This window comes from Microcebus murinus, chromosome 2 (genome assembly GCF_040939455.1).
Source record: "Microcebus murinus isolate Inina chromosome 2, M.murinus_Inina_mat1.0, whole genome shotgun sequence".
In the NCBI taxonomy this organism is placed as follows: Eukaryota; Metazoa; Chordata; class Mammalia; order Primates; family Cheirogaleidae; genus Microcebus; species Microcebus murinus.
Genome location: NC_134105.1, coordinates 75,764,805 through 75,788,059, shown reverse-complemented (window position 1 = coordinate 75,788,059; position 23,255 = coordinate 75,764,805). Strand labels below are relative to the sequence as shown.

The following is a 23,255-nucleotide window of genomic DNA, read 5'->3' as shown; positions in this document are numbered from 1 at the left end:
GTACCATATAATTTCGAATAGGATGATTGATTTTCAGTGGGGAGAACAGGAAGGTTTCGGAGCAGAAGTAATATCCTCTGTCATGGAAGGAATGAAAAACATTTCAATAGACAGAGTAGATATATGTTAATATATACTATAATTATAAAACAGCAATACTACATCATTATATATGTTTCCTTATTAATTCAGTATGTCTCTGATTTCCTATATGTTTGTCTGGTATTCTTTGTCCTCCAAAGCCATGATCATGAGCCACTGTAACTGAGAATCATTTATTGGTAAAAAAAAAAAAAAATAAAAAAAAAAAGTTATCTTACAAGGAGGATTCTGGGCATGTGCTGGCACATCATTCTAGGATTTGGTGGAAGTATTGTCCTTTATTTATTAGTGTTATTGCCAAACACAGCCACCTGACCCAGATAGCAGATTTTTAATGTCTGTTCTTTCTCAGGTAAAAAATAATATTTATTTATTGTAAAAATGAACTACTATTTTCCTTTGAGAATGTTTTCAAATATCGTATTCCTCCTGACTAATGAAGAAGAGTGAAGAATATGGCAAATCTTTGAAAAAGATTTAAATGGACAGTGAAATTAAGATTCTTTTCCAAATTCTGTTACCATAATTTTACCCATTTATCAGCTAATATTCATGGAGTGCCTGTTATGTGTCAGCACAGAAGACAGGAAGGATATTCTTGGTATGTTGTTGGGTGTTACTAATACATACTCTCACTACTCAATACAAACGCTGTGCTTTCCTCCCCATACATGATGTGTGATCCAACATCTAGATAAGTGCTGAAATTTTGGTTGTTCCTTTCTCCCACTGTATTGATGAGTCCCATTACTCAAGGAACATTTAATGGTAAGAAGCAAGTAGCATGGTTAGGGAGCACAGTCAACTATTAATAGCATTTACTGAGCATCAGTCATGTGCCAGGTACTGTGCTATAATAGCTGATGTTTTGAGTTTGCTGAAAGTTACAATCAGTTGAAAACAGAAGAGGGTGGGACAGTTGTAAAGTTAAGCACAAAATGTATTTTTGTTTTGAAAGGAAGGAGGGTGGAGGAAGAAGGCGGAAAAAACAAGTTGAAGACCAGAGTCCTGATTGGAAGGAATTCGTAGTGTCCACAAGAAAAATGTCCAATTACACAACAAAGACGGAGGACCTGCTCCCTGTTGCAAGGTGCAAAAGGTGACTTTTCTTTAAGTCGCTGCGCCTGCCCTGCTCCAAGCAGAGGCGACTGACATGTCCCGCGACTTTGGGGACAGTGTCAGGCTGGGGCACAGCTGACAACCCGCGCCGGAGCGAGCAGTCGCCCCCACCTGCTGCAGGGCGCCGGGCCCCGCCCCCGCGAGCGCGCGCCAATGGGCTGGGCTCTGTGGGCGGGCGGCACGAGGCGGGAGGCGGGGCGGCCGAGGCCGGCGCGGTTGTGGCCGGCGCGGTCGTGGCGGTAGTTGCGGCGGCGGCGGCTTGGCGGGTTGTCCGCGAGCCGTGGGGGATGGGGGCGGCGAGCTCCAACCGTCGGCGGCGGCAGCCATGAGCGTTGAGTGGGCGTCGGCGTCCGGAACGCGGGATGGAGCGCCGCGGTGAGTGTGGGGCGGCGGCGCTGGCTCCAGTCCCAGCGGCTGCGGCGCGGCTGGGGTCGCCCGCCGGCGGGCGCCCGCAAGTTGCCGTCCAGGGTCCGGGCGTCCCCGAGCGTAGGCGGCTGCAGGCTACGCTGGGGATCGGCGCCCGCGGGCCAGGGCCCTCGGGACCCCTGGTCCTCGGAGAGTGTCGGACCGGGGCGAGGGGCGCGCCTGGGAGGCGGGAGGGGACGAGCGGTGGGGACGCGCGCGGGCGCTGTGAGGACCCAGCGGACCCCGGGAAACGCTCGGACTTGGACGCTGCGGGGGCTGCCGGGGAGAGGCCCGTCCGGTAGACGTTCCTTCCCTTCCAGATCCCCCCTAGCGTCCCTCAGCCCCTGTCCCTTGTTTAGTCACTGGCGCCGATCGCCTCACTGCAGAATTGAGGGGCTCCTTTACCCTCCCCCATTGGTTTCGTTCTCTGGGTCTTCACGTCCAACTCACTGGGGATCTTTTTGGGAAGTTTGGTGAGGTTTTCTGAGTTTTCAGTCTGACAAATGCAAAGGCTGAGTAAAACAGTAGACATCCCGTGTTCCTTATTTACTTTTTCTTATCACTCTTCACCTCACCTAGGCCCTGGCTGTTTGTTACTTTGGGGGAGGGAGACCTAAAGGTGCAAAAACAGCCTCCTGCCCTTTTTCTCTATGTGCCACCTCTGGTGCGTCTCTGTCACCCGGTCTCACTCCACTCCCACCCTCTCTCTATTCTCCCTTTATTACTGTTCCTTAAATCCCTCTTTCCCTCCACCACATTCACCTTTTCCCAGCCGTAGCCATAGGGTAAATGTGTGTTTTGCAAAATACTGAGTGACAAGCCGGGAGATGGCAGCTGCTGCCAGGAGAGCGTATTCCTGTGAGTTTGTTTCCCTAAGTGTCCTATGTCCTGGACCCTGTCTGTGATAGAAACCTTGAGTTCCGGGGGAGGGCCTTGCTTTGGCTGAAACCGAGTAGCCAAGGACTCTCCTTGTCTTTGAGCCTCTCTGACATGTTTATCTCACTTTTTCACCACTACCCCTCTTAAGAGACCAAGGGTGGAGTTCTGCATTGTGTTTTTTGGATCTTTGACATCCTATGTTTTCTAAAGGTGGATCTTTTGGGGGAAGGGTGTTAGGACCGCAGTGGAGCCAAAATAGCCAAGGAGCTTTTGTTCTACGTTTACCTTTTTCTTTCCTCTTCTTTGAGAATTAGCCTCGCTTCCTCCTTCAGTTTAAAAGAAGTTGTTCCCTTTTGAAGAAAAAAAAAATCAAAATTAGATATGAAAGTTAATATTTAAAATGAGTATAGAAATCACAACAAATTATGGGGGTCTTGGAGATTTAAGTCTCTTTCTTCACTTATTTCTTTAGACAATTTGCCAGAAATGCCTATGTAGAAATGCTTCTGTATTGTAGTTAACTGCATGCAAGTCAGGAGCCCTAATGCTTAAGCTTCATTAGCTTTACAGTACATGTCTCATGATTCTCAGAAGAGTTTAACAGTGAACTTGAAGAAAGCAAGGTAGGTCTGGGTAGAAAATGTTTCAGTCCCCAAATTGGCAGGAAATATAACTGGCTGAGATGAAGAAAGCACTATTCAGGGAACGTATGGTGGCTTGTCATTACATCTCCCCCCACTTCCCTAAAATAGAAAATCCACCTCCAGCACCTTCAGTTTCCTCACTGTAAAAGCCCACCAGGAACGTGGGCTTTTACAGCCACTGCTTTTGGTCCTAGGGGGTTAGTACTATCTTGAACAAAGCTCATGTCTGGAAGGCACCTTGGAAGAATTTTCATTCTTGTGTCGCTGGTGATTCATTCAGCATTCACTCAGAAAATTTAGCCTGATCCCACTCTGCTAGACAGAGTCCTATAGAACCTTTCCATTTATTTGGTGGCAATAGATAATATTGAATAAATAGGGCCCCAAACATAATATCATGGGTTCCCTAAGAAAAGTATGTTGAATGTCCTATGGGAAAGTAGAGGGATGATTTATTTTCAGTGGAGAAAATGAAAATGCTTCTTGGAAGAAGTAGTGTTTTGTGTGAGCTTGAAGGTAAGAGAATGGTTTTAATAAGCACAGAATGTAGAAAGGCCCTTTTGGGCAGACCTGCTGGTTTTCCTAGGCTGCCCTTTCCCCAGATATCTACTTAGCTAACTTTCTCATCTATTTCAAGTGCTTACTCAAATCTCACCATCTTTTATTATTATTATTATTATTGGTTGAGCATTTCATATCTGAAAATCCAAAATCTGAAATGCTCCAACAATGCATTTCCTTTGAGTATCATGTTGGTGCTCAAAAAGTTTTAGATTTTGGAACATTTTGGATTTTTGGATTTGAGATGCTCAATCTGTTCCAAAGATGTTACTGATCCAGCTTTTGTGTTTCTGCTTTGAAGCTTTGTAGGCTATTTTATTTGTTTTTAATTTCCCACTGACTTCCAGCATGGTGAAGAGCCACAATACATAAAGGCACATTTGTGTGTAAAGAAATGAGGGAGTTTAAAAGGAAGGTTGGGAGCACATTTTCGTATGATAAGGATTTTTGTGTAGGGTTTGTACTTTATTCTTTGTCTTTATTATTACTCTAATAATTAAATAAGCCACATTTCTTTTGGGCACATACGAATTGCTGGATTGTATATTAAATATATGTTTACCTGTATAAGAACCTGCTAGGCTATTTACAAAGTGATTATGTACCTTGTATAGAAGTGTTGTATTATAATTACACTTGCTGTATATCTTCACCAGCATTTAGTATTTCAGTCTCGCTAAAATTAAAATTTCTTGTGGTTATTTAGTGGTTATCTCATCATAGTTTAAATTTGCATTTCCTTGATACTAATGATGTTGAGCACTATTTCCTGTGCTTATTGTCCAATTGTATATCTTTTGTGGCGTGTATGTTCACTTCTTTACTCATTATTTTATTGAGTTGCTTATTATTGATTTGTAAGAATTCTTGATATAATTTGGATATAAATTCTTTGTGAGATATTTTTTCCCATTTTGTGGCTTGCATTTAATTTTTCATCACTATCATTCAAAGAGCAGAAATTTTACATTTTGAAGTCTGGTTCACCAATATTTTCCTTTGTGGTTTTTGCTTTTTGTGTGTGAGAAATCATTACCTAGATTTTCTCCCATATTTTCTCTTACAAAAGGATCTTCAAACTTTTTGTCAAAGGATGAGATAGTAAATATTTTAGACTTCCAAGCTACACTGCCTCAACTACTCTGCTGTTGTAACTCAGAATCAGTTATAGATAATAAATATATAGGCTGGGCACCTGGCCTGTAATCCCAGCACTTTGGGAGGTAGAGGTAGGAGGATGGCTTGTGGCTGGGAATTTGAGAACAGCCTGGGCAACATAGTGAGATCCTCTCTCCTCAAAAAATTTAAAAAACTATTAGCCGGGCTTGGTGGTGCATGTCCCAGCTACTTGGGAGGCTAACACAGGAGGATCACGTGAGCCCAGGAATTGGAGGTTGCAGTAAGCTATGACCATGCCACTGCACTCCAGCCTGGGCAACAAAGCAAGACCCTGCCTCAAAAAAAATATAAATAAATAAAAATAAAAAACCCACATAAACATGGCTGTGTTCCACAGAAGCCTTTTATTTATAAAAACAGGCAGCTGCCCCTTCTGAGTCCTGAATTCAAAGATTGATAGTTTTAGGTTGTATGTTTAGGTCTATGACACATGTCAAGTTAATTTTAGGGTTTGCTGTGAAATAAAGAGGTTCATTTCCTTCTCCCATATGGATGTTATTTTAGCACCATTTATTGAAAAGACTACTTTTTCCCCCATTGAATTACTTTGGCACGTCTGTCAAAATTCAGCTGACGATATATACAGCCATACCTCGTTTGTCTGTGCTTTCTTTCATTGCACTTTGCAGATACTGCATATTCTACAAATTGAAGGTTTGTGACAACCCTGTATTGAGCAAGTCTGTTGGCACCATTTTTCTAATAGTATGTCTCTATCACATTTTAGTAATTCTTACAGTATTTCAAAATTTTTTATTATATCTGTTATGGTGATCTGTGATCAGTGCTCTTTGATGTTACTATCGTAATTTGGGGGGGGCACCCATGAACCACTCCCATATAAGACATCAAACTTAATTGATCAGTGTGTATGTTCTGACTGCTCCACCAACAAACTGTTCCCCTATCTCTCTCCCTCTCCGTGGGCCTCCCTGTTACATGAGACAATATTGAAATTGGGCTAATTAATAACCTTACAGTGGACTCTAGGTGAAAAAGTGAAAAAAAGTGAAAAAAAGAGTCACACATCTCTCACTTAAAACAAAAGCTAGAAGTGATTAAGCTTAGTGAGGAAGGCATGTTGAAAACCAAGATAGATTGAAAGGTAGGCCTCTTGTGCCACACAGCGAATTTGTGAATGCAAAGGAAAAGTTCTTGAATGAATTAAAAGTGCTGCTCCAGTGAACACACAAATGATAAGAAAGTAAAAAAGCCTTATTGCTGATATGGAGAGAGTTTGAGTGGTCTGGATAGAAGATCAAACCAGCTACAACATTCTCTTAAGCCAAAATCTAATCCAGAGCAAGGCCCTACCAATTATATAAAGACAGAGATGTGAGGAAGCTGCAGAAGAAAAGTGTGAAGCTAGCAGAGGTTGAATCATGAGGTTTAAGGACAGAAGCTGTCTCCATAACATAAAAGTGCAAGGTGAAGCAGCAAGTGCTGATGTAGAAGCTACAGCAGATTATCCAGAAGATCCAGCTAAAATAATTGATGAAGGTGACTACAGTAAACCTCGGATTTTCAATGCAGACAAAACAGCTTTCTATTGGAAGAAGATGCTATCTAGGACTTTCCTAGCTAGAGAGAAGTCAACACCTGGCTTTAAAGCTTCAGAGGACAGGCTGACTTTCTAGTTAGGGGCTAATGGTGCCGGTGACTTTAAGTTGAAGCCAATGCTCATTTACCATTCTGAAAATCCTAGGGCCCTTAAGAATTATGCTAAATCTCCTCTGCCTGTGTTCTGTAAATGGAACAACAAAGCTCCGATGATAGCACATCTGTTTACAACACTGTTTACTGAATATTTTAAGCCCATTGTTGAGACCTACTGCTCAGAAAAAAAAATTCCTTTCAAAATATTATCAGTTGTTGACAATGTATCTGGTCACCCAAGAATTCTGATGGAGATGTATAGGGAGATTAATGTTTTCATGCCTGCTAACACAACGTCCATTCTGCAGCCCATGGATCAAGGAGTCATTTCGACTTTCACGTCTTATTATTTAAGAAGTAAATTTCATAAGGTTGTAGCTGCCATAGATAGTGATTCCTCTGATGGGTCTAGGCAAAGTAAATTGAAAACCCTCTGGAAAGGACTCACTACTCTTTATATCATTAAGAACATTTGTGATTCATAGAAGGTCAAAATATCAACATAAACAGGAGTTTGGAGGAGGTTGATTTAGCCCTCTTGATGACATAGAGGGGTTCAAGACATCAGTGGAGGAAGTCACTGAAGATGGGGTAGAAATAGTAAGAGATTAGAATTAGCAGTGAATCCTTGAAGATGTGACTGAAATGCCGCAATCTCATGATAAAACTTGAACCCATGAGGACTTGCTTCTTATAAATGAGCAAAGAAAGCAGTTTCTTGAGATGGAATCCACTCCTGGTAAAGATGTTATGAATATTGTTGAAATGACAACAAAGGATTTAGAATATTGAGTAAACTTAGTTGATAAAGCAGTGGCAGGGTTCTTTGAGAGGATTGACTCCAATTTTGAAAGCTTGACTGTGGGTTATATGCTATCAAACAGCATCACATGCTACAGAGAAACCTTCTTGAAAAAAAAAAGAGTTAATAAATGTGGCAAACTTTGTTACTGTCTTATTTTAAGAAATTGCCGCAGCCACCAACATGGAGGTAAAACCATCCATCAGCAAAAATATTACGATTCACCGAAGACTCAGATAATCCCTAGCATTTTTAGCAATAAAGCATTTTTTACTTAAGTATGTACATTTTTTCAGACATAATACTGTTTGTACCTTTAATAGTCTATAGTACAGTGTAAACATACCTTTTATATGCACTGGGAAACCATAAAATCTGTGTAACTTGCTTTATTGTGATATTCACTTTATTGTGGTAGTGTGGACCCGAACCAGCATTATCTCTGAGGTATACTTCTGGACTTTATTCTATTCCATTGATCTGTATGCCTCTCTTTATACCAGTATCACACTGTCTTGACTCCTGTTGCTCTCTAGTAAATCTTGAAGTCAAGTAGTATAAATCGTTCAACTTTGTTCTTTTTAAAAATTGTTTTGGCTATTTCATATATTTAACATTTTAATATAAATTACAAAAAAACCTGCAGGGATTTTGTTTGGGATTGCTTGAGATCAATTTGAGAAATAGTAACATCTTAAGAATATTGAGTCTTCCTATCCCTTAATGTGGTACACCTGTTGATTTATTTAAATCTTTAAATTCTTGCAGTAATGTTTTATAGTTTCTTATTTAGAATCTTGCACCAATTTTGTTAAATTTATTCCTGAAAAGTCTTGTTTTTTGATGTTATCATAAATGATACTGGTTTTAAAATTTTTATTGTTCAATTGTTTGTTGCTAGTATACACAAATAAAATTGATTATAGTATATTGATTTTGTATTCTGCATTCTTGCTATATTCATTTATTAGATGTGGTAGCTGATTTATAGGTTTCTTAGCATTTTTTTAATATATAAACATGTTGTCTCTGAATAAAGAGTTTTGCTTCTTTTCCAATCTGAATGCATTTTATTTGTTTCTCTTACTGTACTCTCTAAGACTTTCAATAACAATATTGATACTAATCTTAAAGGGAAAACATTGTCTTTCACCATTAACTATAGTGTTAACTGTAGGTTTTTTATAGATGCCTTTTATCAGGTTGAAGAAATTCTCTTCTATTCCTATTTTGCTGACTGTTTTAATCAAGAATGGTCAGGAAATTTTGTCAGACACTTTTTCTGCATCTTTTGAGATGATCACATGGTTTTTCTCTAGTGAATGTTAAACTAAGTTTGCATTCCTGGGATAAACACTTCTTGGGCATGACATATTATTCTTCTTATATATTTTTGGATTTGACTTACTGTCTTAGGATTTGTTCTGTAGTTATTTTGTAATGTCTTTGTCTGTTTTTCGTATCAGGGTAATGCTGGCCTCATTAGAAGGAGTTGGGAAGTGTTCTGTCTCCTCTATTTTCCAAGAGTTTGTGTAGGATTATTTTATCTGGTTCAATGGATTTTATCAGTGAAGCCCATCTAGGTTTACAGTTTTCTTTGGCAGAAGTTTTTAGTTATTAATTAAATCCTTTAATACATATAATGATTTTCTATTTCTTATGTCAGATTTAGTCATTTGTGTCTTTCAATTGATTTTTTCAATATCTGTAGGGTCTGTACTGATGTCCCTTCTTTCATTCATGATGTTAGTAATTTGTGTTTTCTCACTTTATTTCTTGATCAGTCTAGCTAGATATTTATGAATGTACTTGATCTTTTCAAAGAATCAGCTTTTAATGACATTGGATTTTTTCTCTTATCTGTTTACTATATTGTTGATTTCTGTTCTTATTATTATTTCATTCCTTTTTTCTTTGGCCTTAAATTACTCTTTGTTTTCTAACTTCTTAAACTGGAAGCTTAGAGCATTAATTTTAAACCATTCTTTTTTTTGAATAAAGCATCTAAAACTGTATATTTCTCTAACCATAACTTTTACTGTATAATGTTTATATTTTGAAATGTGTTTTTATTTTCATTTAGTTCAAAATATTAAAAAATTTCTCTTTTGGAAATTTGACCCATGGATTATTTTAAAGGTATGGTTTATAATTTACAAATACTTGGGAATTTCCCAGATATCTTTGTATTACTGATTTTGAATTTAATTTTGGGGGGAGTCAGAGAACATATACTGCATGATTTCAGTCCTCTTAAATTTATTGGGACTTGTTTTATGGTCCCTTGTATGAGGTCTATCTTAGTGAATATTCCATGTACATTTGAAAATAATGTATATTCTGCCATTGTTGGGTGGAATTTTCTATAAATGTCTATCAGGTTAAGTTGATTGATAGTGGTGTTCAAGTCTTCTATATCCTTAATGATTTTCTGTGATTCTGTCAATCACTGAGAGAAGATTGTTGAAATCTTAACTGTCATTGGGGATTTGTCTTATTTTTCCATACATTTCTGTCAGATTTTGCCTCATATATTCTGGACCTCTATTTTAAGGTGCATATGCTTTTAAGATTATTTTGTCTTTATGTTGAAATGACTCATTTATCATTATGAAATATTGTTCTTTATTCTTGGTAATTCCTCGTCTCATACCTACATAATAGAGTCACTTCAGCTTTCTTCTGATTAGTAGTTGCATGGTGTATCTTTTTCCATTGTTTTGTTTTCAATATATCTGTGTCTTTGTATTTCAAGTCTGGCTTTTTGTTTGTTTGTTTTGAAACAGAATCTTACTCTGTCTGCAGGGCTAGTGTGCAGTGGAATTATCATAGCTCAAAGTCCTGGGCTCAACCGATCCTCCTGCCTCAGCTTCCCACTTTAGTAGCTGAGACAACGGGCATGTACCACCACACCTGGATATTTTTTCTATTTTTTGTAGAGGCAGGGTCTTGCTCTTGCTCAGGCTGGTCTCAAACTCTTAGCCTGAAGCAAACCTCCTGCCTTGGCCTTCCAAAGTACTAGGATTACAGGTGCAAGTCACCACGCTTGGTAAAGTCATTTTTTATAGGCAGTATATAGTTGGATCTTACTTTTTTACTCAATCTGAGAATCTTTGCCTTTTATTGGGGTGGTTAGAGTATTTAGATTTAATATAGTTATCAGTATGATTGAGTTTAAAGTCTGTCACTTTGCTGTTTGTTTTCTAGTCATCCCATGTGTTATTTGTTTCTTTTTCTTCTTGCCTTCTTTTGGATTAAGTTTTTGAAATTCTATTTATGCCCACTATTGGCTTATTAACTGTATCTCTGGGGATTTTGATGCACATTTTTAACTTATAGTATACCTTTAAATAATACTACTACTCCACCTATAATTTAAGAACAGTGCTGGGTACTTTGATTTCCTTTTTCCTTCACTCTATTGTCATATATTTTATTTCTGTATATGTTGTAAATGCCACAACACATTGTTATTACTTTTGTTTTAAATATCAGCTTTAAAAAAAAATTACAAAATGGCCAGGTGTGATGGCTCATTCCTGTAATCCCAGCACTTGAGGAGGCCTAAGTGGGAGGATTGCTTGAAACCAGGAGTTAAAGACCAACCTGGGCAACATAGTGAGACCCCATCTCTACAAAAAAATTAAAAATTATCCAGGTGTGGTGGCATATACCTGTAGTTCCAGCCACTTGGGAGGCTGAGGTGGGAGGCTGCAGTAAGTTATGATTGTGTCACTGCACTCCAGCCTGGGCAACAGAGTGAGACCCTGTCTCATTAAAAATAATTACAAAATGTGCTTGTTTTGAAGTTTCATTGGGGAGGATCTGGAATACATTTTTTAATTAAGGTTAGGTTAGATGTATTACAAGGCATGCCCTTCTAGAATCTCCCCCAGGGTGTTCAGCTGGTCTCTATCTGGCTGATGAGAACTCAAGAGTTTTCTTAGCATTGTGGGAAACCTGGGAATTATTCAGCTACAGCTCCCAGGAAATTCTTTGCCCAATCTTGTGGAGTTCTAATCTATACGTGTGCCTCTTAGTATTCAGCAAGAGAATTAAAGAATTCCCTATGCAGATTTCTGGAGCTCTTTCTTTTTCCACAGCCTTCCTCTCAAGTAGTCTGTCTTATGGATTCTAGCTACTCCATTCTCCTGGAACTATGATCCCTAACTCTTGAACTTAGCAAGAATGCCACACTTTGCTTGGCTTCCTATGCCATGGTCTAGTATGTGCCTTTAAGCAGAAGTTGGGACAACTGTAGGGCTTACCTCATTTGTGATCCTATCTCTCGGAGTCCTATACTGTGTGTAGTCCAATGTCTGAAAACAATATATATTTTGTCCAGTTTTATAGTTGTTTACTACAATGGAAGGGTAAGTCTGGTCCTATTTATTCCTCACTTGATATATCTTTTAAGGAATTTTTAATCCAGAGATTTTTCTTTTCATCTTTTTTTTGCGATTTATTTGTGGAAGAAATCATGTTGTTTACTGTATTAAGTGGGCCACAGTCCAGATTTTGCTGGGTGTGTCCTGTGGTATAATTTAACATGTTCCTCTGTCTTATAGCTTGTAAAGTGGTAGTTGGATCTAGAACAGGGTGTCTCAACCTTGACACTGTTGACCTTTTGAGCTGGAGGATAATTCTTTAAGAGTTAGAGCTTTCCTGTGAAAGTAGGATGTTTAGCAGTGTCCTTGGCCTCTACCCACTAGATGTCAGTAGAATCCTCCATCTCAATTATGACAACCAAAAATGTCTCCAGACATTGTCAAATGTTTTAAAACTCATATTCTGCTATGAAAACTAGGCTACCTACACTACAGAATCAAGTTCAGGACTATTGAGACACGTAGCAGAATTAACAATACTGATGATGTCACCACTGTAGATAGAAAGATCATTTATCTGTTCAGTCTGGTATCACAGATATTTTGAAGAGAACACGGTGAAGATTTTAGGAATATATAAGTTGAGATTGGCACAGAATGACTGACTCAAGTGCAGTATCATAGAGGGTGTGAATTTCCGTTTGAGAAGGAAAAATACTAGAGGCAATAATATAAAATGGTTAAAAGGCAAGTAATTTTTAAAAAATTATATGTTGCTTCCATTTTTCTGCAACTTGGACAATTTAAGATATTGGACTTCTATAACAGATACATTGATAGTTTTAAACACTATATAATTTTATTATAAACCAAGAATTTTGGGCTTGTAGAAAGATATTATTGCAGTAATGTACTTTTCATACTTAAAATTTGTGTGATATAAAATTACTTTAAACAAAATCCAAATAGGGGGATTAATAAAATAACCTTTGTAAATTAAAAGTGAACTACCATTTTTGCAAATATTTCCAAATGCCATCATCCTCTGGATGAATGGTAGATATTGTATTTTTTAAGAGATTTAATAGAAAGATTGAGATTGAGACCAGATTTTCCCTCAGAAAACTTTATACTTTAACATCTGACATTTATTGAAGACCTACTTTGTATCAGGTCCTATGCACAATAGTTGTCTGTTTTGGAATGGTTTAGAAGTAGATCTGGTGTGGAGGGTGTTAAGAATAACCCAGAGCAGGTATGAGGGGTAGGCTTTGCTCCTTTGAGTTCTCTGAGAGTTGCCTGGCCCCACCCTCCTTGGCCCTCAGAATCCTTTCCTCTTTTCCATTGATATCTTTCAGTTTTGAGTTAACAGTGGTTTCCTAAGTGTCCATGGTGTATCATTCTCTGGTGGGGTTTGAAGGAATGTTTGGTTTTTAGGTGTCTTTAGTAGTGCTTTTGATATTGGTACAGCTAAATTGGTAAATTTTTAAAAATTAAATCTGAAAAATAATTGTGAAGCCTGGTAATCAAGGACCCTCAGGTTCTCATATTTATCTTTTTCTGGTAACAAGCTAGGGGCCTAATTGGCTTCATTTCCCTTAGAACTGTTTGCATGTGAGAAGTGACCCTCTTCCTTTTCTCTATCAGTGGGTAGTCTCTTTCTCTGTCTTTATCACCTCTGTTTGTCTTATCTTCATCTCTGTCTCATTTTCCCTTTTTTTTGCTTTCCCTTGCCTCTGTATTTCCCCATCTTCTTTATTATTTTCCCTCTCATTCTCTTCCCTCTATAATGTCTCTCTCTCCTTCTCATACCTCTCTTTCCCAACTTTTCTCTCCCTTCTGTGTGCTCCTTTCTATCTTTGCCACACCACCACCTCCATCCACACACCCTCATATGAACTTGTCAGTGATGTTGCCAGTTCCATTTTAATCAGGAATACGATACTCTTTATTAAGGGGAATGGTGGATAAGTGCAAATAATTAATTTTAAAATAGATTTATGGGGGTGTTTGAGGTTGAGGGACTTCCTCAAATTTCTTTCCAAAAACCTTATTTATGATTAAATCATAGTTGCACTGTTTCAGCCCCTTTTTGGCCTGGGGACTCCTCTGTCTCCTCTTACAAGTTTGTTTCAGTTCAGGCATCATCGGTTTCCATGGTGAGAATCCTTAGTGCATTTTTCTTTTTCAGTGTGGTTAGAAGGAAGTTTAGTTTTCCTGAGTATTTGTGGCATGTCCTTGGTACTGTTGTACCAAGGGGTTTGAGGGGGAAATTTGTGCAAGTTGAGTTTGAACAATCCATTGTGGAGATAAAATAACTAAGGAGCTGAGTGTTTTCATATTTATCTTTTCTAGGTAGTACCTGAGGGGCCAAATTTGTTTTATTTCCCCAACGTTGCTTTCTCTGTAAGGTTCAAAGATATGAAAAGTGTGTCCCTCTTTCTTTGTCAATGAATGTTTTCTCCTGCTGTCATCATCCTACTTACTGGCTCTATCATGCTTGCTTCTTTTTTCTCTGTCTAGTGAGTAGTCTCTCCTTTCTTTCTTTTATTTTTCCTTCTTGTGGTCTCTTACTGCCTTCACCCATTTGTTTTCTTTGACTTTTCTCTCTTCCTGTGTCTGCACTCCATTTTCTTTCCCCTTTTCATATTCACACTGCTCTGTGTCTTTTTCTTTCTCCTGTATGTGATAATTTTTTCCTCTGCCCCCAACACTATTCACGTCCCTGCCCCCCACGTTTCTCCTTAGTTCTTTCTGAATGTTCCAGCACTGAGATAAATGAAATTATTTGTTCCAGTGAGTAGTCTGATATGGGAGGTATGTGCTTTACAGCCTCTGCTGCTTTCGTTAATTATGCTATCTTAGGCTTTTTGCTCATTCTGAGGTGAGTTGGAGAGTGCAGTTGAAGAAAGTAAGATAGGCCTAAGTGGTACAAAGGCAGAGTAGTTGGCAGGTTTTGAGGTAAGTTCATTCTTCTGGAATGGTGTTGGGCCAGGCTTGTGTCACACTTTACCTGTGTGTGGAACCCCCCACCCCAAGAGAGTTGGAGACAGAGGGAAAACGTCGTCCAAAGAATTAGGTTAGAAGAAATGTAGAGTGATGATCTGAGAGTGCCCATTAGCCACATGTAGTCATCAGGATACTCTTCTCTAAGTCGCTGCGCCTGCCCTGCTCCAAGTGCAGGGGCAGCCGACACACCCTGGCGACTTTGAAGATAGTGTCCGGCTGGGGCGCTGCTGACAGCCCGCGAGCCCGGGAGCAGCCGGCCCCACCTGCCGCGCGCGCCAGGCCCCGCCCCCGCGAGCGCTGGCCAATGGGCTGGGCTCTCGGGCGGGGCGACTGTGGCCGGCGCGGTCGTGGCGGTAGTCGCGGCGGCGGCTTGGTCGGTTGTCCGCGGGCTGTGGGGGATGGGGGCGGCGAGTTCCAGCCTCTGTGGCTGCGGCGGCGTCCGGAACGTGGGATGGAACGCCGCGGTGAGTGTGGAGCAGCTGTGGCCCCGGGTTGGGGTCGACTGTGGCGGGCACCCGCAAGTTGCCGTCCAGGGTCCAGCAGCCCACGCCGCGGTCCCGAGCGTAGGCGGCTGTGGGCTGAGCTGGGGACCCGCACCCCCGGGGTCCTCGGGCTCCTGGTCCTTGGGGAGGAGTGTCCGACTGGGGCGAGGGGCGCGCCTGGGACCCTGGAACGACCGAGCGGGAAGGATGCCAGCGGTATCCCAGATCAGATGATGCTGATCATAAAATAAAAGCGAACACATAGCCGGTACCACTGAGCGCCTGCTGTTCTAAGAACTTTTTAACTCTTAATCCTCAGGACAGGTCCATGATCATCAACGCATTTTTCAGAAGGGAAAACTGAGGTTAAAACCTGCCAAAGCACAGACTCTAGTGATCGGCAGCCTCAGGGCTGAAACCCAGGCGCTCTTGCTGCGGCATCTGTGCTCTTGACCACTGCGGGGTCTGTGGTCTTGCCTCTGATCCCCGTCCCTCTCCTGGCGGCTCTGACTGCGGTTCTCACTCGACTGGGCTCTCATTCCCGATGTTTTAGTCTTTCCGTGGTGCTTTCTCCTCATCTCTGTCGTTCGGCTTTTTTTTTCGAGGTGGTTTCTTCAGTCTCTGTGGTTTATGCCAGTTCTCTTGTGGACGTGCTTTGGGGTTTGACGGTTTTCATTTAAAAAAAAATGTTTTTTTTAAATTTATTTTGGACGGGTGAGCTGAAGTGGGACATTTCAAGGTGGAGTTCTAAATGATGGGCATCGTGTCTTTATGTTTGTTTTATTTTATTTTTTTACTGTCTTCCCCAGAAGGTATTGTACTCAAACCTTTTCAGAGGGCAGGGTGTTTTTACCTGCTAAAAGACAGGAGCTGAGTGCCCCTTCCCCTCTCTCCATCTGTCTCCGAGTACTCACATACCTCTTGTCTGTCATATATCTTTTCTTCGTTGTTGTCAGCGTCGGTTGTCCGTTTTGGTTACTGTATTCTTCTCTCTTCATTTAACTCCTGGGATGGGGAATGCGCTCTTTGGCATTGGGTGGTTTTGGCTGTTCAAAGGAGAGCCTTCCCTGCCATGAATGCTAGACATTTTGGAGGCATGGGAGGCTGGGCAGCTGCTTCTTTTTAAAGTGTTCTAGGCTTAGACTGCAGAAAAATGAATGAAGTATATGTGTGTTATACATCTTCCTTTAGAAATTGTTGGCATATTATTGATAGAACTGTTTCTCACATGTCCCTATTCTGTTTTTGTGGGGAGTGCTTTTTAAGAATGTAATTAAATACTCAGAATGAATTCTTCTAATTTTTTTAACCATCTTTAAAATAGATTCTTACCAAATCAGAAATTGTGCTGAAACAGCAGATTTCTGAAAAATCTGGCAATTTTTACTCAGGTATAAATGGTAAGATGGATACAGTTAAGTATCTATATTTGTGGCAGTTTACACTTCATTTAGACAGCCCAGTGCCTAAAATGAAAATATTTCCTTACTGTACTTTGGGGGAGGAGTGCATGGGGAATGGGACAGTTGATTGACACAGGCTACTGGAAGTCTTGAAAAAGTGATGCTCTAGGGGACCAGGAAGGTTGTGACCAAATTTCTAATGCACATATTACTTAGAATTTACAACATACAGAGAAAGTAGTTTTGCATAGTAGATTTCTCCTTGCTACAGAATTCTTTGAGAAGTAGACGATACATGATTTTAATGTTGATGGTTTGGAGTTGGAAGAGGTGCACCAGAGTTTCACAAACATTTTGCTCAACAATCTGTTTACACAGTTCAAATTTCACTTAGCCCTTTTAGTAGTTTTCCACAATTCAGTTAAGTGTTTGGAGTTGTTTCTAGTCCTCTATTTCTTGCTTACAATCTACAGATTTATTGTAGTGAAGCCACATCTTGTTTATTACTTAAGTACGTTCAAAAACAATTTCCCACAATAAAGCACTGCTAGTAATAATGGTTAATAGCTATTGAGCCTTCATGATGAACCAGACATTCTCCTAAGTACTTTCCATGCATTATTACCTAATTTAGTTAAATGGCCAGTTGCAATCTGTTAGTAACTACATTTTATGTTACCACCAACTAGACCTTATTCATTTTGGCACATGAGAAATTAGTATATATGCTCTTGGAAAGTATATATTATCCAAACTTACTTACTACCATAGTTCAATTATGAAAGCTTAGATTAAGTTGGTTATTTTAGAGATTTTTTTCATTTGTAATGTTTCCATTTTTCAGTTTGAAATATGAAAAGTAATAAAGACTATGTAATAGAATTAGCACACTAATCATGATAATGCTGACTAGAGGTAGAGTTTAATCCTTTTTAGTTCCTTCTCTCCCTGTCATGTGTTTTTGATTTTGTTTCAATTTTTTTTTTTTTTACATATTTTCTTAGTCTTGTCTAAAAATGTTCAAGCATTTTTGAAACACTTTTAGCTTTGGATTACTAATTTGTCACAATTACTTAAAGTAAGTTCTTTTGCAGAAATAGGTGAATCTTTGATGTGTATCTTTAAGTTTTGTAACCATGTTTACCAGTGACAGTGACCAGTTCTCTGATTTACTGAATTTAAAAGCTATCAGAACTAAACAGAATGACCTTATTAAATAAACTGCAAAAATAATAAGATTTGTTAGGCTAATAGCTTTTTCATAGTGATTTATAAAATAGCTGCCCAAATAAGGCACTTGAATTTTTTGTTTTTGGTGGGAAGGGAGGCTTAGGTGTAATAATTATGCTGTACTCAAAAATTGCCCTAGGTTCATTTTAGAAATGATCTACATATTTAAGGATTAATGGTAGATGGATTTTGAAACTAGTTTAAGCGTAGAAATTACATTCTTAGAAATAATTTGAGATTAACAAAAGGATATTGAATAAAGGAACTTCAGCTGTTAGGAAAGTTTTGGGGCTCCATGTTTGATAATCAGGAGAAACAATAATAGAAATCCAACTTTAATTTCAGTTTTATGTAACCTTGTCTTCACTCACCTTCATATATATATATATTTTTTTAAAGATACCATTGTAGAGATAGATTTTTTTTTTCTCTAAGAGATGGGTTTTGCTGTGTTGCCCAGGCTGGACTCAAATTCCCGGCTCAAGAGATCCACCCACCTCAGCATCCAGAGTAGCTGAGACTACAGGTGCATGCCACCATGCCAGGCTAATCAGGTTGGATATTGAAGGGGCATCTCTGCAAGAAGAGGTGGAGGAAGGAATATGGGAAGAGAATAAGAGTTTTTCAGAGAATGCCTAGGTTAAAAATAGATTTTTTTAAAAAAATTGTTTTTACTTTAAGACATTTCATCATCCTCAGAGTTAACTATTTTTGTTTTTATTAACATAAAATTAATTGAAACTTTATAAGTGTATAAGTCCATTATTCTTTTTGTAAATTCATTATTCATTCTGCAGATAGTTTTGAGTAGTTCATCCTTATATGCTAAGCACTGTGCTGTGAGCAGAGAACACATGAGTTAGCAAACAGACATGGTCTTGATTCCTAGAGATTATAGTCTAGATGGGAAGACATGAACTATCTATTTGAACTGTGATAGTGCAGTGATGAAAAGTACAGGATGCTATAGAGCAGTAGTCCCCAACCTTTTTGGCACCAGGGAATGGTTTCATGGAAGACAGTTTTACCATTGGATTGGGGGTGGGGTGGGGTGAGACATGGTTTCGGGATAATTCAGTGCATTACATTTATTGTGCACTTTATTATTATTACATTGTAATATATAATGAAGTAATTATACAACTCACCATAATGTAGAATCAGTGGGAGCCCTGAGCTTGCTTTCCTGCAATTTAGATGGTCCCATTTGGGGGTGATGGGAGACAGTGACTAATCTGACAGGAGTTGGAGCTCAGGCAGTGATGCTAGCAATGGGGAGTGGCTATAAATATAGATGAAGCTTTGCTTTCTCTCCTGCCTGCTGCTCACCTCCTGCTGTGTAGCCCAGTTCCTAACAGGCCACAGACGGGTACTGGTCCATGGCCCAGGGGTTGGGGACACAGCTATAGAGCATCTAATGGGAGATTCTGCTCTAACTAGTGATGGTGGTTATAGGGGGTGATGAGGGTGTTCCAGGAAGGTCTATTTTAGGAAGTGGTCTTTGAGCTGAGCTCAGAATGAATAAATGAAGGAGAAGGAATGTTTCAGATAAATGGAAGTACATAGAGACAGGACCCTGAGCTGAACAATTGGTATTTTTCAAGCTGTGGAGTCATGACCCATTACATGTATGAAACCAATTTGGTGAATTGCAACCAGCATTTTAAAAAATGAATTGGAATAGAATAAAAAAAATTTACATATATCACATGGATCCTTAGCTAGAATGTGTTTTATGAAACATGAATGCATTCTCAAAGACATACCACATACAAACATAACATACTAACCGTGTAAACTGGCTCATGATGTAAAATTATTTCCTGCTGTGGGTTATGATAAACAAATACTGTTGGAAGAGTGAGAAGGAGGTATGTGTGGCAGGAGTGTAGAGAAGCCAGGAGTTGTGTCTCTAGATGATATCGCACAGGTAGGTAGGAACCAGATCACACATTGAGCCTTATAGTGCATGATGGCTTCTCATTAATCCTTTAGAAGAGTTTTGAGCAAAGAAATGACATCATGAGATTTATGTTTGAAAAATTCACTCATGACATCTGGAGTGGGACAAGAATAGATGTGGATAGGTTAGGAAATTAGTACAGTAGCTCAGATAAGAAATGATGGTAATTCACCAGTGTGGAGTCAGTAGAGATATTAATAGAAGTAGATAGATTAGAGAACTATAGATCAGGAAGAAAAAAAATCTATGGAATTGGGTAAAGGTTTAGGAAAGAGTAACTGATGCAATAATACATCTTACATTTGACTAGAGATGAATATTACATAAAACTTTCTATTGTAAATTTCACAGAAGTCCTTAGTCATTTACCATTTTGAAAGTATTCAAATATTCAAGACAAAATATTTGAAAAATGTTTTAATTATAATGCTTGAGCTAGTTTAATTACTCTAGTCATTCCTTTTTTAATTTCATGAGATACAAACAAGGTTAGGACTTTTAATTCTGGAAAGGTAAAATGAGGATGAAGAAGAGATTTTCTTAAGATTTTGTGGAATTATGTGCCAGAATTAGATGTTTAAACATATGAAATCTTTTAATTTTGTGATCCCTTTTAATCTTTCCACAAACCTGTAGGTAAATTGTACAGGTCACATATCTAGAAAATATTAGAGCCAGGATTCAAATCTAAATATTTCTCATACCAAAAGATTGCCTTTTTACTGTATTATCCTGAACTCATAAAAAATACTACTCAGATAATCACACATTTTTTCAACCAGTTGGGTATACCAGATTAGTATACACCCTTAGGACTTGTTTTCAACAAAGAAATATTCTTGATGGGACTTGATAACTCAGGATGGGGGTGTGTGTGCATGAATGTGTGTATATGATTATTAGGAAAAACTAACTGTAATTGAACTTCTTTTACATGCTGGGTACTTCTATACTATGCTTTTATTTAATACTTATAATAATCTGATGTGGGTCTTGTCAGAATGTTATTCCCATTTTAGAAATGAGCATACCAAAGTGAAGAGATGATTGGCCCATACAGTAAGTAAGTGATAGAGGAAGATTTTGAAACAGATATTTCATCTTTCAAAGGACATATTTCATCTTTGTTTTTGAAGGTGATATCATGGAGGGAGAATATGACTGTCCACTAAGCGATGTTTCAGTTGAAAAAAATTTTATACCCTAGGAATTAAGAAGAACTTACTAAGAGCATGGATTTTGGCTTTGAGGAAGATCTAGGTTTAAGTTTGAGTTCATTGTTTATCAGTTGAGAACTTAGAAAAACTTTTAACCTCATTTGTGAAATGAAAAGAACAGTTTGCATATCAGAGTTGTTGGGATTACTGGCACTTAATAAATTGAAGCTGCCATTATTTAAAATAGAGTATTTTATTTACTTATTTAAACAATTAAAAAAATAGAATACCAAAGTGGGTTGTGGGCTGTTTGTGAAAACCTAGTATAATATTTTCCTGGCTGATATAGTATTTTTGTCTCTCTCTGTTTTTGTTTTTGTTTTGTTTGTATTGTTTCTTGTTCCCTTAAGGATTTCCGTTTTTCTGACTGTGAAATGAAAGGATGATTGCTCACAAACAGAAAAAGACAAAGAAAAAGCGTGTTTGGGCATCAGGCCAACTCTCTACTGATGTTACAGCTTCTGAAATGGGGCTCAAGTCCATAAGTTCCAACTCCATTTTTGATCCGGATTACATCAAGGAGTTGGTGAATGATATCAGGAAGTTCTCCCATATGTTACTATATTTGAAAGAAGCTATTCTTTCAGGTTTGTCACTGCTTTCTTTTGGCATTCTTACTGGATAGTTTGTAAAATTTTAAATGCCAGCCTAGCTACAGATAAGTGTGTACACAGTGGTAGGAACAGGGTATTCTGCTTTAGTTATTTTATGGCTTTTTTCCTTCAAATGTTTGATGTTTATAGTGTAAACTATTTTATAATCAGATAATATTATAATACGTAATAGAAACTTTGGTAAGTGTGTGGGAACAAGAGTACAAAAAAGGAAAATAAGTCTTTGGTTGCTAGTGGCCGGGTCCATTTGACATAGGAAAATTTGAAATCGTTGGAATTCTAATCTTTTTTTTTGTTAACAGTAACACAGTACATTGATTAGTCTTTAATAACCAGACTAATGTTTATAATTTACATTGTTAACACTTTTGCCTAAATTCATCTTTCCATATTGTTGCTAAAACTTAATCTAAAATGACTGCATTTGAGTACATTTTTTTCTCAAAAATCAAACTTAAATCTGTTTTGCTGATCCATAACATCTTCTCGAATTAAGGGATAATCACAGAATTTATTCTCTGTCTAGTCAGAAATGGATATTGGTGACTTGTTTATCCTAAAGGACTATATCCCTGACTTGATCATAGTAACTAAGTCTTTCAACTTTTAATGCCTCTTTTATATCCAAATTTGATAGCAATGATGATAATTGTTAAAGATGCAGCCCCTATTTTGTGATAAGTAGCAGTTCATTTCCATATTCATAGTAGTATGTCTGGATAGTGGGATGAAGATTCCAAGTATTATTTATATGAGACCTCCTGGGACTTCATATAAATTTATAAACTTTCAATAAATAATTGTACTTATATAAGTTAAATATTTATTTTCTGATGTGCATTTTGAAAAATAAACTAAAACCAAATTTTGTGCTTGTATGAAATTTAAGAGTTTATTTCTAACTTGTTATTTTCAGGTTGAAATGTCCAAAATAACTAGACTGGAATTGAAGCCTCAAAATTTTAGTGTTTGAATTTACCTTAAAACAGCAATCACTTAAGTCATTCTTTTGATACTATATAAATAGTATTAGAAAAGAAGTTGCTTATACTCCCATTCATTTTAATAGCTTGATTTTGATGTCTAATTATGGATGATTAAATGGCAATAAAGTTATCTTGTCATTATGAAAAGATATCCTAAATATATTAAGTATTATACTGGTAACAGATTTCTTACCAAAATGACACATCTACCATTTATTTAAATAAGCAGGCTGGGCACAGTGGCTCAAGCCTTTGGGAGTCCAAGGCAGGAGGATCACTTGAGGCCAGGAGTTCGAGACCAACCTGGGCAGCATAGCAAGACCCTGTCTATACAAAAAATAAAACAAATTATTGGGTGTCATGGTGCGTGCCTATAGTCTTAGCCACTCAGGAGGCTGAGGCAGGAAGATTTGCTTGAGCCCAGGAGTTTGAGGTTATAGTGAGCTATGATCACCCCCACTCCACTTCAGCCTAGGCAACAGAACAAGACCCTGTCTCTGGGAAAAAAAAAAAAATCAGAAGCATAGCTTTGTAATAAAGATTTGTTTTTAACTAGATTAATTTTTTAAAATTTAAATTTATATACAGTAAAATTTAATCTTTTTGATAGTTCATTAACTGGGTTAATTTTTAAGGTGAAATTTAAAATGATTATTTGACAAATCATTTACCTTAA

The 23,255-nt window shown here is 38.3% G+C and overlaps 1 protein-coding gene across 4 annotated transcripts in view; it reads left to right on the top strand.

Moving 5' to 3' along the window:
* The first annotated feature begins 1,411 nt into the window (after window positions 1-1,411).
* Window positions 1,412-23,255, top strand: part of ARHGAP29 (Rho GTPase activating protein 29) — a 79,835-nt gene continuing 57,991 nt past the window's right edge. For 2 of the 4 annotated variants that reach the window (XM_075999868.1, XM_012790972.3), the window contains exon 1: window positions 1,412-1,596. In XM_075999868.1, coding sequence (XP_075855983.1) covers window positions 1,584-1,596 — 13 coding nt within the window. In that variant the 5' untranslated portion in view covers window positions 1,412-1,583. Of the gene's footprint in view, window positions 1,597-14,997; window positions 15,149-21,329; window positions 21,567-23,255 lie in introns of those variants that run through there. The other 2 variants (XM_012790967.3, XM_012790968.2) reach the window with 2 other exon arrangements.